General features: G+C 47.5%; 2 protein-coding genes across 9 annotated transcripts in view; one reads left to right on the forward strand and one right to left on the reverse strand.

The window, feature by feature from the left end:
- The window catches only part of r3hcc1l (R3H domain and coiled-coil containing 1-like), a 347,567-nt gene extending 339,858 nt beyond the window's left edge, over positions 1 to 7,709 (forward strand). For 3 of the 4 annotated variants that reach the window (XM_059947162.1, XM_059947163.1, XM_059947164.1), the window contains one exon: positions 6,685 to 7,709. In XM_059947162.1, the coding sequence (XP_059803145.1) occupies positions 6,685 to 6,755 (71 nt within the window). In that variant the 3' untranslated portion in view covers positions 6,756 to 7,709. The remainder of the gene's footprint in view (positions 1 to 6,684) is intronic. The other variant, XR_009507404.1, reaches the window with a different exon arrangement.
- A 2,097-nt stretch (positions 7,710 to 9,806) lies between these two features.
- Positions 9,807 to 14,277, reverse strand: part of LOC132379386 (lysyl oxidase homolog 4-like) — a 126,272-nt gene continuing 121,801 nt past the window's right edge. For all 5 annotated transcript variants that reach the window (XM_059947168.1, XM_059947170.1, XM_059947171.1 and 2 more), the window contains 2 exons: positions 11,448 to 11,559; positions 9,807 to 10,432 (listed from right to left, as the gene is read on the reverse strand). In XM_059947168.1, coding sequence (XP_059803151.1) covers positions 10,362 to 10,432; positions 11,448 to 11,559 — 183 coding nt within the window. In that variant the 3' untranslated portion in view covers positions 9,807 to 10,361. The remainder of the gene's footprint in view (positions 10,433 to 11,447; positions 11,560 to 14,277) is intronic.

Raw genomic sequence — 14,277 nt, forward strand, 5'->3', positions numbered from 1 at the left:
ATTGGCCTCCACAGCCACCTGTGGCAATGAATTCCACAGATTCACCACACTCTGGCTAAATAAATTTTATCTCATCTCTGTTCTAAATGGACATCCTTCATTTCTGAGGTTGTGCTCTCTGGCCCCAGACTCCCAGAAAGCATCCTCTCCACATCCACTCTATCTAGGTTTCAATGAGATGTCCCCACATTCTTCTAAATGTCATTAAGTACAGGCACAGAGCCACCAAATATTCTTCATATGTCATTCCTGGAATCATTCTTGTGAACTTCCTCTCCAAAGTCAGCACCTCTTTTCTTAGATAATGGGCCCAAAACTGCTCACAACACTCAAAGTGCTGTCTGACCAATGCCTTATAAAGCCTCGCCATGCATGCTTTTATATTCTAGTCCTCTTGAAGTGAATGCTAACTTTGCATTTGCCTTCCTCACCACTGACCCAACCTGCAAGGTAACCTTTAGGGAATCCTGTACAAGGATTCCCAAGTTCCTTTGCACCTCAGATTTTTGAATGTTCATCCCACTTTGAAGATAATCCATGCTTTTATTCCTTCTGCCAAAGTGCATGACCATGCGCTATATTCCATATCCCACCTTTGACGGTTCCCCTCATCTGTCTAAGTCCTTCTGCAGACATCGTGTTTCCGCAGCATTACCTGTCCCTCCAACTATCTTCATATTGTCTGCAAACTTGGCCACAATTATGCCATCCAAATCATTGACATATTCAGTAACGTGAAAAGAAGCGGTCCCAACACAGATCCCTGTGGAACACCATGTCACCAGGAGCCGACCAGAAAAGGCCTCCTTTATTCTCACTCCATACCTCCTGCCAGACAGCAAATGCTCTGTAACACCATGGTAGTATCTTTCCTGTAACACCATGGTCTCACAGCTTGTTAAGCAGTGTGCAGCATCTTGTCAAAGGCCTTCGGAAAATCCAAATAAATAACATCCACTGACTCTCCTTTGTCTATCCTGCCTATTATTCTGTTAACATGAATGAATCTGCAGATGCTGGAGATAAATAAAAACACAAAATGCTGGCAGAACTCAGCAGGCCAGACAGCATCAATGGGAGGAGGTAGTGATGACGTTTCAGGCCGAAACCCTTCATCAGGAGTGAAGTAACATGGGATGGTCAAGGGGGGATAAGAAGTAGGGTGAGGGATAAAGTGGGGGAAGGTGGAGAATTATGGGAAATAAAAGAGAAAGAAAGGTAGGGCTGGGGGGAGATAATAGTGAGGGGGGGAAGAAAGAGAGAGAAAGAGAACCAGGCTAAAATAATAGATAGGGATGGGGGGTAAGGGGGTAAGGGGGGGCAGGGGTATCAACGGAGGTCTGTGAGTTGAATGTTCATGCCGGCAGGCAGGAGGCTACATAGGCGGGAGATAAGGTATTGCTCCATTGACCTGCGTGTGGCCTCATCTTGACGGTAGAGGAGGCCATGGACAGACATGTCAGAGTGGGAGTGCTCTGTGGAATTGAAGTGTGTGGCCACAGGGAGATCCCGCCACTGCTGGAGGACTGAGCGTCGATGTTCGGCGAAACGGTCTCCCAGTCTGTGGCGGGTCTCCCCAGTGTATAAATCGCCACATCGGGAGCACCGGATACAGTATATCACCCCAGTTAACTCGCAGGTGAAGTGGTGTCTCACCTGAAAGGACTGTCTGGGGCCTGGGATGGTGGTGAGGGAAGAAGTGTGGGGGCAGGTGTAGCACTTCTTCCATTTGCAGGTATGAGTGCCCGGAGGGAGGTCGGTGAGGAGGGATGGGGGGGATGAATGGACAAGGGAGTCATGTAGGGAGCGATCCCTGTGGAAAGCCGAGAGTGGTGGGGGGGGGGGGGAGGGGAAGATGTGGCTGGTGGTGGGATCACGTAGGAGGTGGCGGAAGTTATGGAGGATTATGATTTTGATCTGTAGGCTGGTAGGGTGATAGGTGAGGACCAGGGGGACTCTATCCCTGGTGGGCTGGCGGGTGACTGGCTGGGTCTGGAATCCAGGAAGAAACCGAGAGCTTGGAGACCTTCCTGGTGGGGGATAGAGGTACATAGGGACTGGACGTCCATGGTGAAAATGAGGCGGTGGGGGCCAGGGAACTTGAAATCTTTGAAGAGATGTAAAGCATGGGAAGTATCACGGACATAGGTGGGAAGGGATTGAACAAGGGGAGATAAAACAGTCGAGATAGGCAGAAACGAGTTCTGTGGGGCAGGAGTAAGCAGAGACAATGGGTCTGCCTGGACAGGCAGGTTTGTGAATCTTAGGTAGGAGGTAGAAACGGGAAGTGCGGGGTGTGGGAACTACTACAAACCTACTAACTCCCATGGCTACCTAGACTTTTCCTCCTCACACCCTGTCTCCTGCAAAAATGCTATCCCTTTCTCTCAATTCCTCCGCCTCCGCCGCATCTGCTCTCAGGATGAGGCCTTTCATTCTAGGACAAAGGAGATGTCTTCCTTTTTTAAAGAAAGGGGCTTCCCTTCGTCCACTATCAACTCTGCCTCCATCACGTCTCCCGTATTTCACACAACTCTGCCCCCACCCCATCCCCCCCGCCAGCCCACCAGGGATAGAGTCCCCCTGGTCCTCACCTATCACCCTACCAGCCTACAGATCAAACGTATAATCCTCCGTAACTTCCGCCACCTCCTACGTGATCCCACCACCAGCCACATCTTCCCCTCCCCCCCCCCCCCCCCCCCCCCCCCACTCTCGGCTTTCCACAGGGATCGCTCCCTACGCGACTCCCTTGTCCATTCATACCCCCCCATCCCTCCTCACCGACCTCCCTCCGGGCACTCATCCCTGCAAACGGAAGAAGTGCTACACCGGCCCCCACACTTCTTCCCTGACCACCATCCCAGGCCCCCGACAGTCCTTTCAGGTGAGGCACCACTTCACCTGCGAGTCAGCTGGAGTGATATACTGTATCCGGTGCTCCCGATGTGGCCATTTATACATTGGGGAGACCCGCCGCAGACTGGGAGACCGTTTTCGCCGAACATCGACGCTCAGTCCTCCAACAGTGGCGGGATCTCCCTGTGGCCACACACCAATTCCACAGACCACTCCCACTCCGACATGTCTGTCCATGACCTCCTCTACCGTCAGGATGAGGCCACATGCAAGTCGATGGAGCAGTACCTTATCTCCCACCTAGGTAGCCTCCTACCTGCCAGCATGAACATTAAACTCACAGACCTCCGTTGATACCCCTGCCCCCCACCTCACCCCATCCCTATCTGTTATTTTAGCCTGTTTCTCTTTCTCTCTCTTTCCCCCCTCACTATAATCTCCCCCCAGCCCTACCTTTCTTTCTCTTTTATTTCCCATAATTCTCCACCTTCCCCCTCGTTCATTTCCCTCCAGCCTATTACTTCCCAGCTCTCTACTTTATCCCTCCCCCTACTTCTTATCCCCCCTCGACCATCCCGTGTTACTTCATTCCTGATTAAGGGTTTCGGCCCGAAACGTCGTCACTACCTCCTCCCATTGATGCTGTCTGGCCTGCTGAGTTCTGCCAGAATTTTGTGTTTTTATTTTTCTGTTATTCTGTTATTCTCTTTGTTTTTACTGTCTGTTATTTCTGCCATCAGGAAGAAGGTACAGGAGCCTTAGGTCTCACATCATCTGGTTCAGAAAGTTGTTAATCCTCTTGAACCAAAGGGGATAACTTCACTCAACTTCACTTGCCCCATCACTGAAATGTTCCCACAAGCTATGGACTCACTTTCAATGACACTTCATCTCATGTCCTCAATTTTTATTGTTTATTTATTTATTTATTGTTATTATTTCTTTATTTTTGTATTTGCAGTTTGTTGTCTTTTGCTCAACAAGCCCCAAGTTGGTGTCATCTTTCATTGATTCTATTATGGATTTATTGAGTATGCTTGACAGCAAATATATCTCAGAGTTGTATATGAAATTGATAATAAATTTACTTTGAAATTTGAACTGTTACTTCCTCAAAAAATTCCAACAGATTTGTCAGGCAAGATTTCCTCTTTAGAAAACCATGCTGACTTTGGCTTATTTTGTCATGTGCCTCCAAGTACTCCGTAACCTCGTCCTTAGTAATAGACTGAAACATCTTTCCAACCACTGAAGTCAGACTAACTGACCCATAATTTCCTTTTTCCTGCCTCCCTCCCTTCTTAAAGAGTAGAGTGACATTTGTAATTTTCCAGTCCTCCGGAATCGAGTGCTTCTTGAAAGATCATTACTAATGCCTCCACAATCTCTTCAGCCACCTCTTTCAGGACCCTGGGGTGTAGTCCGCCTGGTCCAGGTGACCCATCTACCTTCAGGCTTTTCAGCTTCTCCTTAGTAATAGCAATGACACTCGGTTCTGCCCCCTGACACTCTCGCACTCCTGGCACACTGCTAGTGTCTTCCACAGTGAAGACTGATGCAAAGTACCTCTTAGTTCATCTGCCATTTCTTCACTCCCACTACTACCTCTTAAGCATCATTTTCCAGCAGTCAGATACCTCCTCTCATCTCTCTTTTTCTCTTTACATATTTTAAAAAAAATTATATCCTCATTTATATTATTAGCTAGTTTACCGATAGTTACTCTATTTTATGGGTTTTTTTAGTTGCCTTTTGTCAGTTTTTAAAAGCTTCCCAATCCTCTCCCTTCCCATTAATGTTTGCAGTGTTATTTGCACACTCCTTGGCTTTTTTGCTGTCTTCGGTTCTCTTGACAGACATGGTTGCCTTTTAGAATGATTCATCTTTGGGATGTGTCTTTCCTGCACTTTCCAAATTGTTCTGAGAAATCCAGCCATTACTGTTCTGTCATCATCCCAGCTAGTGTCCCCTTCCAGCCAGGTTTGATCTGCTCCTCTCTCGTGCCGTTAGAATTCCCTTTACTCCACTGTAATACTGACAGGTGCCGTTTTAGTTTCTCCTCAGCCACTCCCTGTAAGGGAAAGGAAGGTGGGGATGATAGGGGACATGATTCCAGTACCGGCGTGTGAGATCCTGCTGTCATCAACCATACAGAGGTCACTTGCTTCATCCACTGCCCCTGGTCTTTATCTTCTCTCACATCACATGTTTGCATCAATGATCACTGAACATTTTTTTTTATCCGGGACCTAATTAGCAGGAGATTTTTTTTTTTGGCTAAATCCTTCTACGGTGGCCAGCAAGAGCAAGCATTTATAATTCCTTCATTTCATTTTCCCCTCCGTTCCTTCCCCTTATTTGTCCTTCCTCTCTCACTTCCTTCCAGAGGGAATCTATCTGGGCCTGTTCTCTCTGGAGTTTAGAACAGTAGGGGTGGGAGGTGGGAATTTCATTGAAACCAACTGAATATTGAAAGGTGGACGTGGAACGAATGTTTCCAACAGAGGGGGAATCTGGAACCAGAGGGCACAACCTCAGAATACAGGGATGTCCATCTAGTTAAGAGATTAGAAGGAATTTCCTGAGCTGGAGGGTGATGAATCTGTGGAACTCATTGTCACGGACAACTGTGGAGGCCAAGTCATTGGAGATATTTATAGCAGAAGTTTCATACCCTGACTTGATTAGTCAGGATATCAAAGGTTACAGGGAGAGGGCAGCAGAATGTTGTTGAGAGGGATAATAAATCAGCTATGGTGGAACAGAGTTGATGGGCCAAATGGCCGAATTCTGCTCCAATGTCTTATGTGTCTATGGAATTCAAAACTGCTAAAAGCTTTTTTCTTAAACCTTATCTTTATTTGTCACCTGGACATTGAAACAACCAACATAGTCCAAGGATGTGCTGGGGGCAGCCCACAATCATTGCCTTGCTTCCAGCAATAACATAAGCATGCCCACAACATTCTACCCCTAACAAGGGAAAGAGGGAGGAAATTGGGGCACCTGGAGGAAACCCATGTGTTCACAGGAAGAACCTGCACACTCCTGACTGACGGTTGTGGGAACTGAAGCCCAGTCTGAGGCACTGTAAAACATTTTGCTAAACGCTGTGTTACTGCGTCCCTTGCTTCTCCAGCGTTCCCCCTCAGACCGGTCGCTTGGCCCTCCTTCCTCTGTCCTCTGTGCCCTCCTTCCCCTGGAGAACTGCCCAGTTTGGAAATAACGCATGCCAGGAGTTTCAACGGGGACGCATGGAGTATTGTCCGGAGACACTGGGCTGTCCCGGAATGTACTGGCCCTGTGTCAGCTACAGTTGGATGCTGGCCCTCGTTACGAATACTCTTGGAATGTGTCACGATGACCCCGGTGTTCAGATCTGAATCTATTAGCTGGCCAGACAAACATTTAAACCTGGGCTTGCTGTGATGTAATGTTGAACACTAATCCCCAGGGAGCTGATTACGTAGCTAAGACAGGATGTAGGACAATACCAACAGTGTCCTGGTGAAGGAGCTTTGCACACAAGTTAACTGTTTATTCCCCTCCTTAGACACCGCCTGACCTGCTGGGTTTGTGTGCATTGCTCTGGATTTCCAGCATCAGTAGAATCTCTTGTGTTTACCGTATTTCAAAGATTCACCTCCCTCAGAGAGAAGAAATTCCTCTTCATGTTCATCCGAAATGAGCAGCCTGAGACTGAGACTCTCCCCCCACAACCCCGGGTGTAAACGTCCGCTCTGTGCCGATGTCCCATGGTCTAATGGTCCGTCAGTGTCCCTCAGAACCTTAACCATCGCAATAACATCACCCTTCCTCCTCCAGATCCTCAGGGGGAGCAGGGGAATCGAGGGATGACAACCAACTGCAGCACCGTACTGAAGTGGTTAGTGTAACACTATTACAACGCTGGTAACCCGGGTTCAAATCCCATCACTGCCTGTAAGGTATGTTCTCTCTCTGACTCCGTGGGTTTCCCCACGCAGTCCGAAGACAGACAGATCAGTAGGTAAACTGGGCAGCATAGGCTCTTTGGGTCAGAGGGGCCTATTACTGAGCTGTATCTCTGAATAAAATAAAAATACAATGTTCAGGCTGAGATGTTTAATTTGGACAAGACATTGTGGACCGAATGGTCTGTACCTACATAGCCCTGTTCAATATTCTCTTATATACTGTACATCAACCCCTTCCTGTCAGGAGTGTGTCCAGCTTGGACAAAGCATTTTGCTTCATCTGGATGAGTTGGGCCAAAGTCCCTACTTCTCTGCTCTAAATAACACAGTAATTCATCCCCAATTCAAATATATCACCCCCCCCCCCACTGTTTGATCCTTTGATAAGAGGAACAATATCTTTTGCATCACTCCAAGTGTGGTCTCACCAGTGAGCAGTACAGCTTTTATCTTGTGAATTCCAACCATCTTGCGGGAGAGTTCAACAGAGTCCCACTCTAGGGAACCCGGCCCTTCGTGTTGGGTTTAGCTCACTTATACTTAGCCAATGACTTTATCCACCAGTCTTCGCGTCTGAGTATATATTGTGGATTTATCTTGGAATGCAGCTCTGAACAATGGTTCCCTAAAAGCCGTGAATCACAGACCAGACAATGCTGATTAAAATTCTGATTTGTGTATCTGTGGGTGCAAATCCGAGGAGGTGGTTTGTGTGTAGTTTCAAAGAAAGCATTGTGGATACATTGTAAATATGGAATTGTCCTTTGATGTTTAGCACATAAAATATTGAGCCCCACAATGGGCCAGCCAGACCTTGCGACTGAAAGCATCTCTGTACGATGCCTGCTGTACCTTGTTTTGTCAAATAAAGAAGCTGCTTCATACCTACCAGTACTTTTCTCCCGTGACTTTATTCACGCAGCACATGGGTCCAACTCACTCATGCTAACCCTGTCCAAGCTACTCCCACGTGGGTGGCATGGTAACGCAGTGGTTTAAGTAACACTTTACACCACCGGCTGTAAGATCGGGACTCAATAACCGCCACACTGTCTGTAACGATTCCCCCCCACATTCCAGAGGGGTACGGGCTAGCGTTAGTAAGTTGTGCGCACGCTACCCTGGCATCAGAAGCACGACAACCGTTGCGGACCACCCCCCCCCCCCCCAGTGTTGGTCATTGATGCAAATGAACCATTTCACTGTAGGTTTCGACGTTCCGATATATGTGTGACAAAGTTGTTATTGTACCCGGCTCAACTTCTTCCTCTGACATTCATTCCGCATCCATGTCACTGTTTGTATAAAAAAGTTGTCCCTCAGGTTTCCTTTAAATCTTTCCCCTCCATCTTAAGGCGCTCTGGTTCTTAATGCCCCAACCCTGGGGAAAAGACTGAGGTTCCATACATAACAAAACTAGATCATGTAGATAAAACCTCAGGCAATACCAATGGAAAGAGGTTCTGAAATGCTGGTTGTTAGTCACAGAATCATACATCATGGAAACAGGTACTTTGGCCCAACTCACCCATGCTGACTAATGTAGTCTCATTGGGTTATGTCTGCCCCATATCCCTCCGAATCTTTCCTATCCATGTACCTGTCCAAATTGCTATAAAATGTCATCATTGTACCTGTTGAATGGCGTGGTGGAGATACATCTCTACTAAAGGAGGTGTAAGGTGCTCCTTCCCTCGGCTAGCCTGCAGGTCACTCTTGGGCAAGGTGCAGCACCTGCTTAGCTCCCTGATCAGGGTCACGTGAACCCATGGGAGCAGGGCACAGATGGTTGCACGAGCAGCTGGTGCATATCGGAAGTCCTGGTTGTGCGACCAGGCAGAGAATCTTTGAAGAGTATTGATGATGACTGGGGTCACACGTCTTGTAAAGACACTGCCCAGAAGAAAGCAATGGCAAACCACTTCTGTAGAAAAAATTGCCAAGAACAATTGTGGTCATAGACTATGATCCCCACATCATAAGACATCTTAAGAAAGCTTCTGGGGTGTTAGCTTTCATAAGTCAAGGGATAGAGTTTAAGAGATGCGATGTAATGATGCAGCTCTATAAATCTCTGGTTAGGCCACACTTGGAGTACTGTGTCCAGTTCTATAGGAAGAATGTGGAAGCATTGGAAAGGGTACAGAGGAGATTTACCAGGACGCTGCCTGGTTTAGAGAGTATGGATTATGATCAGAGATTAAGGGAGCTAAGGCTTTACTCTTTGGAGAGGAGGAGGATGAGAGGAGTCATGATCGAGGTGTACAAGATATTAAGAGGAATAGACAGAGTGGACAGCCAGCGTCTCTTCCCCAGGGCACCACTGTTCAATACAAGAGGCTTTAAGGTAAGGGGAGAAAAGTTCAAGGGGGATATTAGAGGAAGGTTTTTCACTCAGAGAGTGGTTGGTGCGTGGAATGCACTGCCTGAGTCAGTGCTGGAGGGAGATACACTAGTGAAATTTAAGAGACTACTAGACAGGTATATGATGGAATTTAAGGTGTGGGGGTTATATGGGAGGCAGGGTTTAAGGGTCAGCACAACATTGTGGGCTGAAGGGCCTGCACTGCGCTGTATTGTTCTATGTTCTATGGCATATATGATGGTCATGATTGTATCTGCTTTGACCACATCAGTGGTACCTTATTGTACCCTCCGTGTGAAGGAGATATTTCTAGGTCCCTTTGAAATCTTTCCCCTCTCACTTTAAACCTACACCCTATGGTTCTTGGTTCAATATGAAAATACTGCTGCCCTGCTGAGTGTCTACCGCTGTGTGAGTGTTTATTTCGGGGACCGCGGTTTATTTTTGATGTCCACGCACTCAGCACCAGTATGAGTGATCAGTGCTGTACGCGTGGATATCCCACATCCTCTGTTCGAGTGAGATGGGGCAACTTTCGAAAGGTCCCATGCAGTAGAGAATTCACTAGGCAGCAATGAAATATGAAGGAATGCACTAATGAAGCTCTTGTCGAACAAGGATTACAATTGAACACCACACACATTCCCTTTAATATTTTATATTTATATACATATATATTTATAGATCTTTTTTAAAAAATATTCTCAAATAATTCAATGTGCAGGCAGTGAGGTTATTACGGCCACTTTGGACAAATTTTTTAAAATAAGAAAAAGAAACCACAAACACGGAGTGGGTCAGGGGTTAAATTAGCACCAGGGTGGGCAAAATACAGGCAGTTGCTTAAAGCGAGGAGCATTACCGGTGCTGGGTGCGGGAGAGGGTGCTGATTCAGAGAAGGGATCATTTGCAGAGCTGATCAATCGAGGCACTGGATTTTGCTCACTTTAGATTCAGTGGTCAAAGTCTGGGCTTCAGCCCCCCCCACCACCACCCCACTCGATGAAGGATCCCGTCAGCTGGACGTGACCCCAGGTTCCAAATACACAAATGGATTGTACGTCCACTGCCATCGGCCCCGCTACCTCCGCCATCCTCCACAGACGTGCAGGTGGAAAGCGGGGCAACAAGGCCAGAAGGTCAGAGGTATTGTGCGGTATCGCAAAGTGACGCCCCTCCGGTTAGGAAATGCTGTTGGACAAGACAGCCTGGTGTTCAAACTGATCCTCTATAGCAGCGCTGAAGGCATCACCTGGGGCGAAAAACAGAGGCATTAAAGTCACGTCAGGAAGCACTACTTCACAAAATAACCACAGCAAGCCTGGATCATTGAGTCAGAGAAAGATACAGCAGGGAAATAGGCCATTCAGCCCATCAAATCCATGTCTACCATCAACCACCCATTTACACTATTCCATCAAGTCTTTAACATCAAGTCTTTCAAGATTGTGGCACACCCCTCTATTTAGGGCAATTTACATTAGCCAATTAACTCACAAGCTACACACACAAAATGCTGGACGATCTCAGCAGGCCAGGCAGCATCTATGGAAAAGAGTAAACAGTGGACGTTTCAGACTGAGACCCTTCGCCAGGGCTGGAGAGAAAAAAAAGATGAGTAGATTTAAAAGGTGGGGAGAAGGAGGGAGGAACACAAGGTGATGGTTGAAACTGGGACGGGGGGGCAGGGTGAAGTAACGAGCTGGGAAGATGATTGGTGAAAGAGATACAGGGTGAGAGAAGGGGGTGTCTGATAGGAGAGGGCAGAAGGCCTTGGAAGAAACTAAAAGGAGGAGGCGCACCCGAGGGAGGCGATGGGGAACGGTGAAGGGGAGGGGGGGGGGCATTACCAGAAGTTTGCTGAATCGATGTTCATGCCATCAGGTTGGAGGCTACCCAGACGGAATTTAAAGTGTTGTTCCTCCATTCTGAGCGTGGCCTCGTCGTGACATAAGGTAATTCTTTTAGACAGTACAGCACAGTATAGACCTTCAACTCACAATGTTGTTCCAACTTTTTAACCCTCCCTTCCCACATAGTCCTCTATTTTTTTTCATCTGTGTGCCTAACTAAGAGTCTCATTAATGTATCTGCCTCCACCATCACCCCTGGCAGCGCATTCCACACGCTTACCATTCCCTGTATATAAAACAACTACCTCACATCCGTCCTAGACTTTCCTGCAAACACCTTAATGTTACACCCCTTTGATTTAGCCATTTCTACCCTGGTTTTTCCCACTGGCTGCCCCCGGTCAGGCTCCATACCTGTGTGACATCCGAACACCCAGATTCGGAAGCCGTCGTACCTACACTGGCATTTCATCAGGTTGTTGGAGAAATCAGACTCTGCCACCTCATAGTTGGGGTTGATGTGGACCTAAGGAAAGAGGAGAGTGCCAACAATGTCCATCGCCAGCAAGAGAGAAACTCATCTTCCAACCTTAAAGTCATCATGATTTACTTCTGTTTTATTTGCCATATACCCTACACACTCACACACTCACACTCACACTCACACACACTCACACACACAAACACACAAATGTACTCAAGACTTTTGCACAATACTATAGTAATTTTATGTATTTCCCTTTACTGCTGCTACTATAAAAAAAATTATGTGACATACGTGAGTGATGATAAACCTGATTCTGATGTGGGTCTCTATTGTGAACTGAGAGCAGGTATAGGGGAATTGTGGTTGGGAACAGGGGAAGGTAAAGGGAAGTGCCAGAGGGACCTCCCGTAAGGATCGATAAACCGATTGTTTGGAATCAAATGACCTTGCCTGGTGTGTCAGGGCTGGGCGTGTCTGCACCCATGTCACCTGCCCCAGCACTGCTTCTTTGCCCCACACTCCTCCCGCAGCGCTTCGCTCTCACCATTCCCAACACTCTTTGCTCTCGCCATTCCCGACACTCTTCACTCTCGCCATTCCCAACACTCTTCGCTCTCGCCATTCCCGACACTCTTCGCTCTCGCCATTCCCGACACTCTTCGCTCTCGCCATTCCCGACACACTTCGCTCTCGCCATTCCCGACACTCTTCGCTCTCACCATTCCCAACACTCTTCGCTCTCGCCATTCCCGACACTCTTCGCTCTCGCCATTCCCGACACTCTTCGCTCTCGCCATTCCCAACACTTCGCTCTCGCCATTCTCAACACTCTTCACTCTCGCCATTCCCAACACTCTTCACTCTCGCCATTCCCAACACTGTTCGCTCTCACCATTCCCAACACTCTTCGCTCTCACCATTCACAACACTCTTCGCTCTCGCCATTCCCAACACTCTTCGCTCTCGCCATTCCCAACACTCTTCACTCTCACCATTCACAACACTCTTCGCTCTCGCCATTCCCAACACTCTTCGCTCTCACCATTCCCAACACTCTTCGCTCTCACCATTCACAACACTCTTCGCTCTCGCCATTCCCAACACTCTTCGCTCTCACCATTCCCAACACTCTTTGCTCCCGCCAGATTTACAAACTTGCTCTCTGCTCCGTGTTGACAAAACAGTTCTGTGCAAAAGTCTCAGGCACCCTAACTACCTATGTGTGTCTAGGACTTTAACACAGTACTGTACATTTACATGTACTAGGAATTTTATATGTTATAAGTTATATTAACGTATAAAAAGTAGTTTAAAGTCTTTACAGTACAGCGCAGTGACAGGGGTGGTAGATAGAAGGGGTGGGGAGATCTAATTAGAATGGTTGATCAGATTAACTGCCTGGTGGAGGAAATGTTTAAAATGGCAAGAAGTTTCACTATCAGCCAACAATATTAGGAGGGGGACTCCCAAACCCCCAGCTACAAAAGCAGGTGAGAGGCTAGATATCCCGTGCTAAGTAATCCGCCTCCACTCACCACGACAGAATCTTCACACCACCTCCTGGTGTCACTCCAGGAGTGACTTTTCAATCAGCATGTGGCACGCCCAGAAAGACTGAGAAAAAGGGAGGGTGTCAGGACCGGAGACGAGGGTCGGGCCAGCTCTGCTCGTTGTTCTACGATGTTCAATCCTCCATCGGTAGTGCTGAGGCTGTGACACTGCTCCGGCTGTTCCAGGCTTCGTATCTGCGAGTTTTGCGTGGATTTGCCTCACTGTGTGGTGAACTGAGCCCGAGCCCATTGCTGATCCGGGTCCGGGTTATGGACTCAATTTCATTCCAAATGCTATTGTTCACTTCTATCTGCACAATTCGTGTTTCTCTCTCTCTCTCTCTCTGCTTGGTCTTTTTTGAATAAATTGGGTTCTTTCAGGTTTCCTGTTTCATGGCTGCCTCTAAGCAGACGAATCTCAAGGTTGTATAATTTATACATATTGATAATAAACGTTCTTTGAACTTCCAAGTGAAGCTAATCTTGTAGACCATGATGGGGCATGTCGTTAGTGCTGCTACCCTTCAGCTCCAGCCCCCGCCTGTCTGACACATCCCAAAGATGTGGGGGTTGCTGGGGCAATCACACCACACCCTCACAGTCAGGAAAGTACAAGCATGGACACTTTCTGAGGACAGTGAGATGTGGAACACCCCCATTCTAACGACTTTCTAGAGGAGCAGTGAGAGTATCCTGTCTGGCCGCATCACTGTGTGGTACAGGAGCTGCAAGGCGTCAGACCTCAAGACCCTACAGAGGACAGCAAAACCCACCGAGAGAGTCACCAGGTCTCCTCTCACCTATTTATGACTGGGAACACTGCAAATGAAAGGCCCAAATCACTGTTGAGAGTCTTTACCAGCTGTCCCACAGGAAGGAGGTACTGGAACATCAGGACTAGGACTGCCAGACTGGGTAACAGCTTCTTCCCTCAGGCTGTGAGACTAATGAATACCCCTAATGCCACCACTGAGGTCTCGTCACTAGGACAGCAAGCTGTTCACTGTTTACTTGTGTTGCGCTTTAATACATGAATTGTGAATTATATTTATTAACTTATTTATAGTATAATATTTTGATTTATTTACTGTGTGTAATTCATGTTGTGTGGGTGCACTGTGATTCGGAGGAACGTTGTTTCATTTGGTTGTATTATTATTATTATCCAGACAGATGGCAATAATCGTGAACTTGGACTTGGCTGGTT

Source organism: Hypanus sabinus, chromosome 22 (assembly GCF_030144855.1).
Source record: "Hypanus sabinus isolate sHypSab1 chromosome 22, sHypSab1.hap1, whole genome shotgun sequence".
Classification (NCBI taxonomy): domain Eukaryota; kingdom Metazoa; phylum Chordata; class Chondrichthyes; order Myliobatiformes; family Dasyatidae; genus Hypanus; species Hypanus sabinus.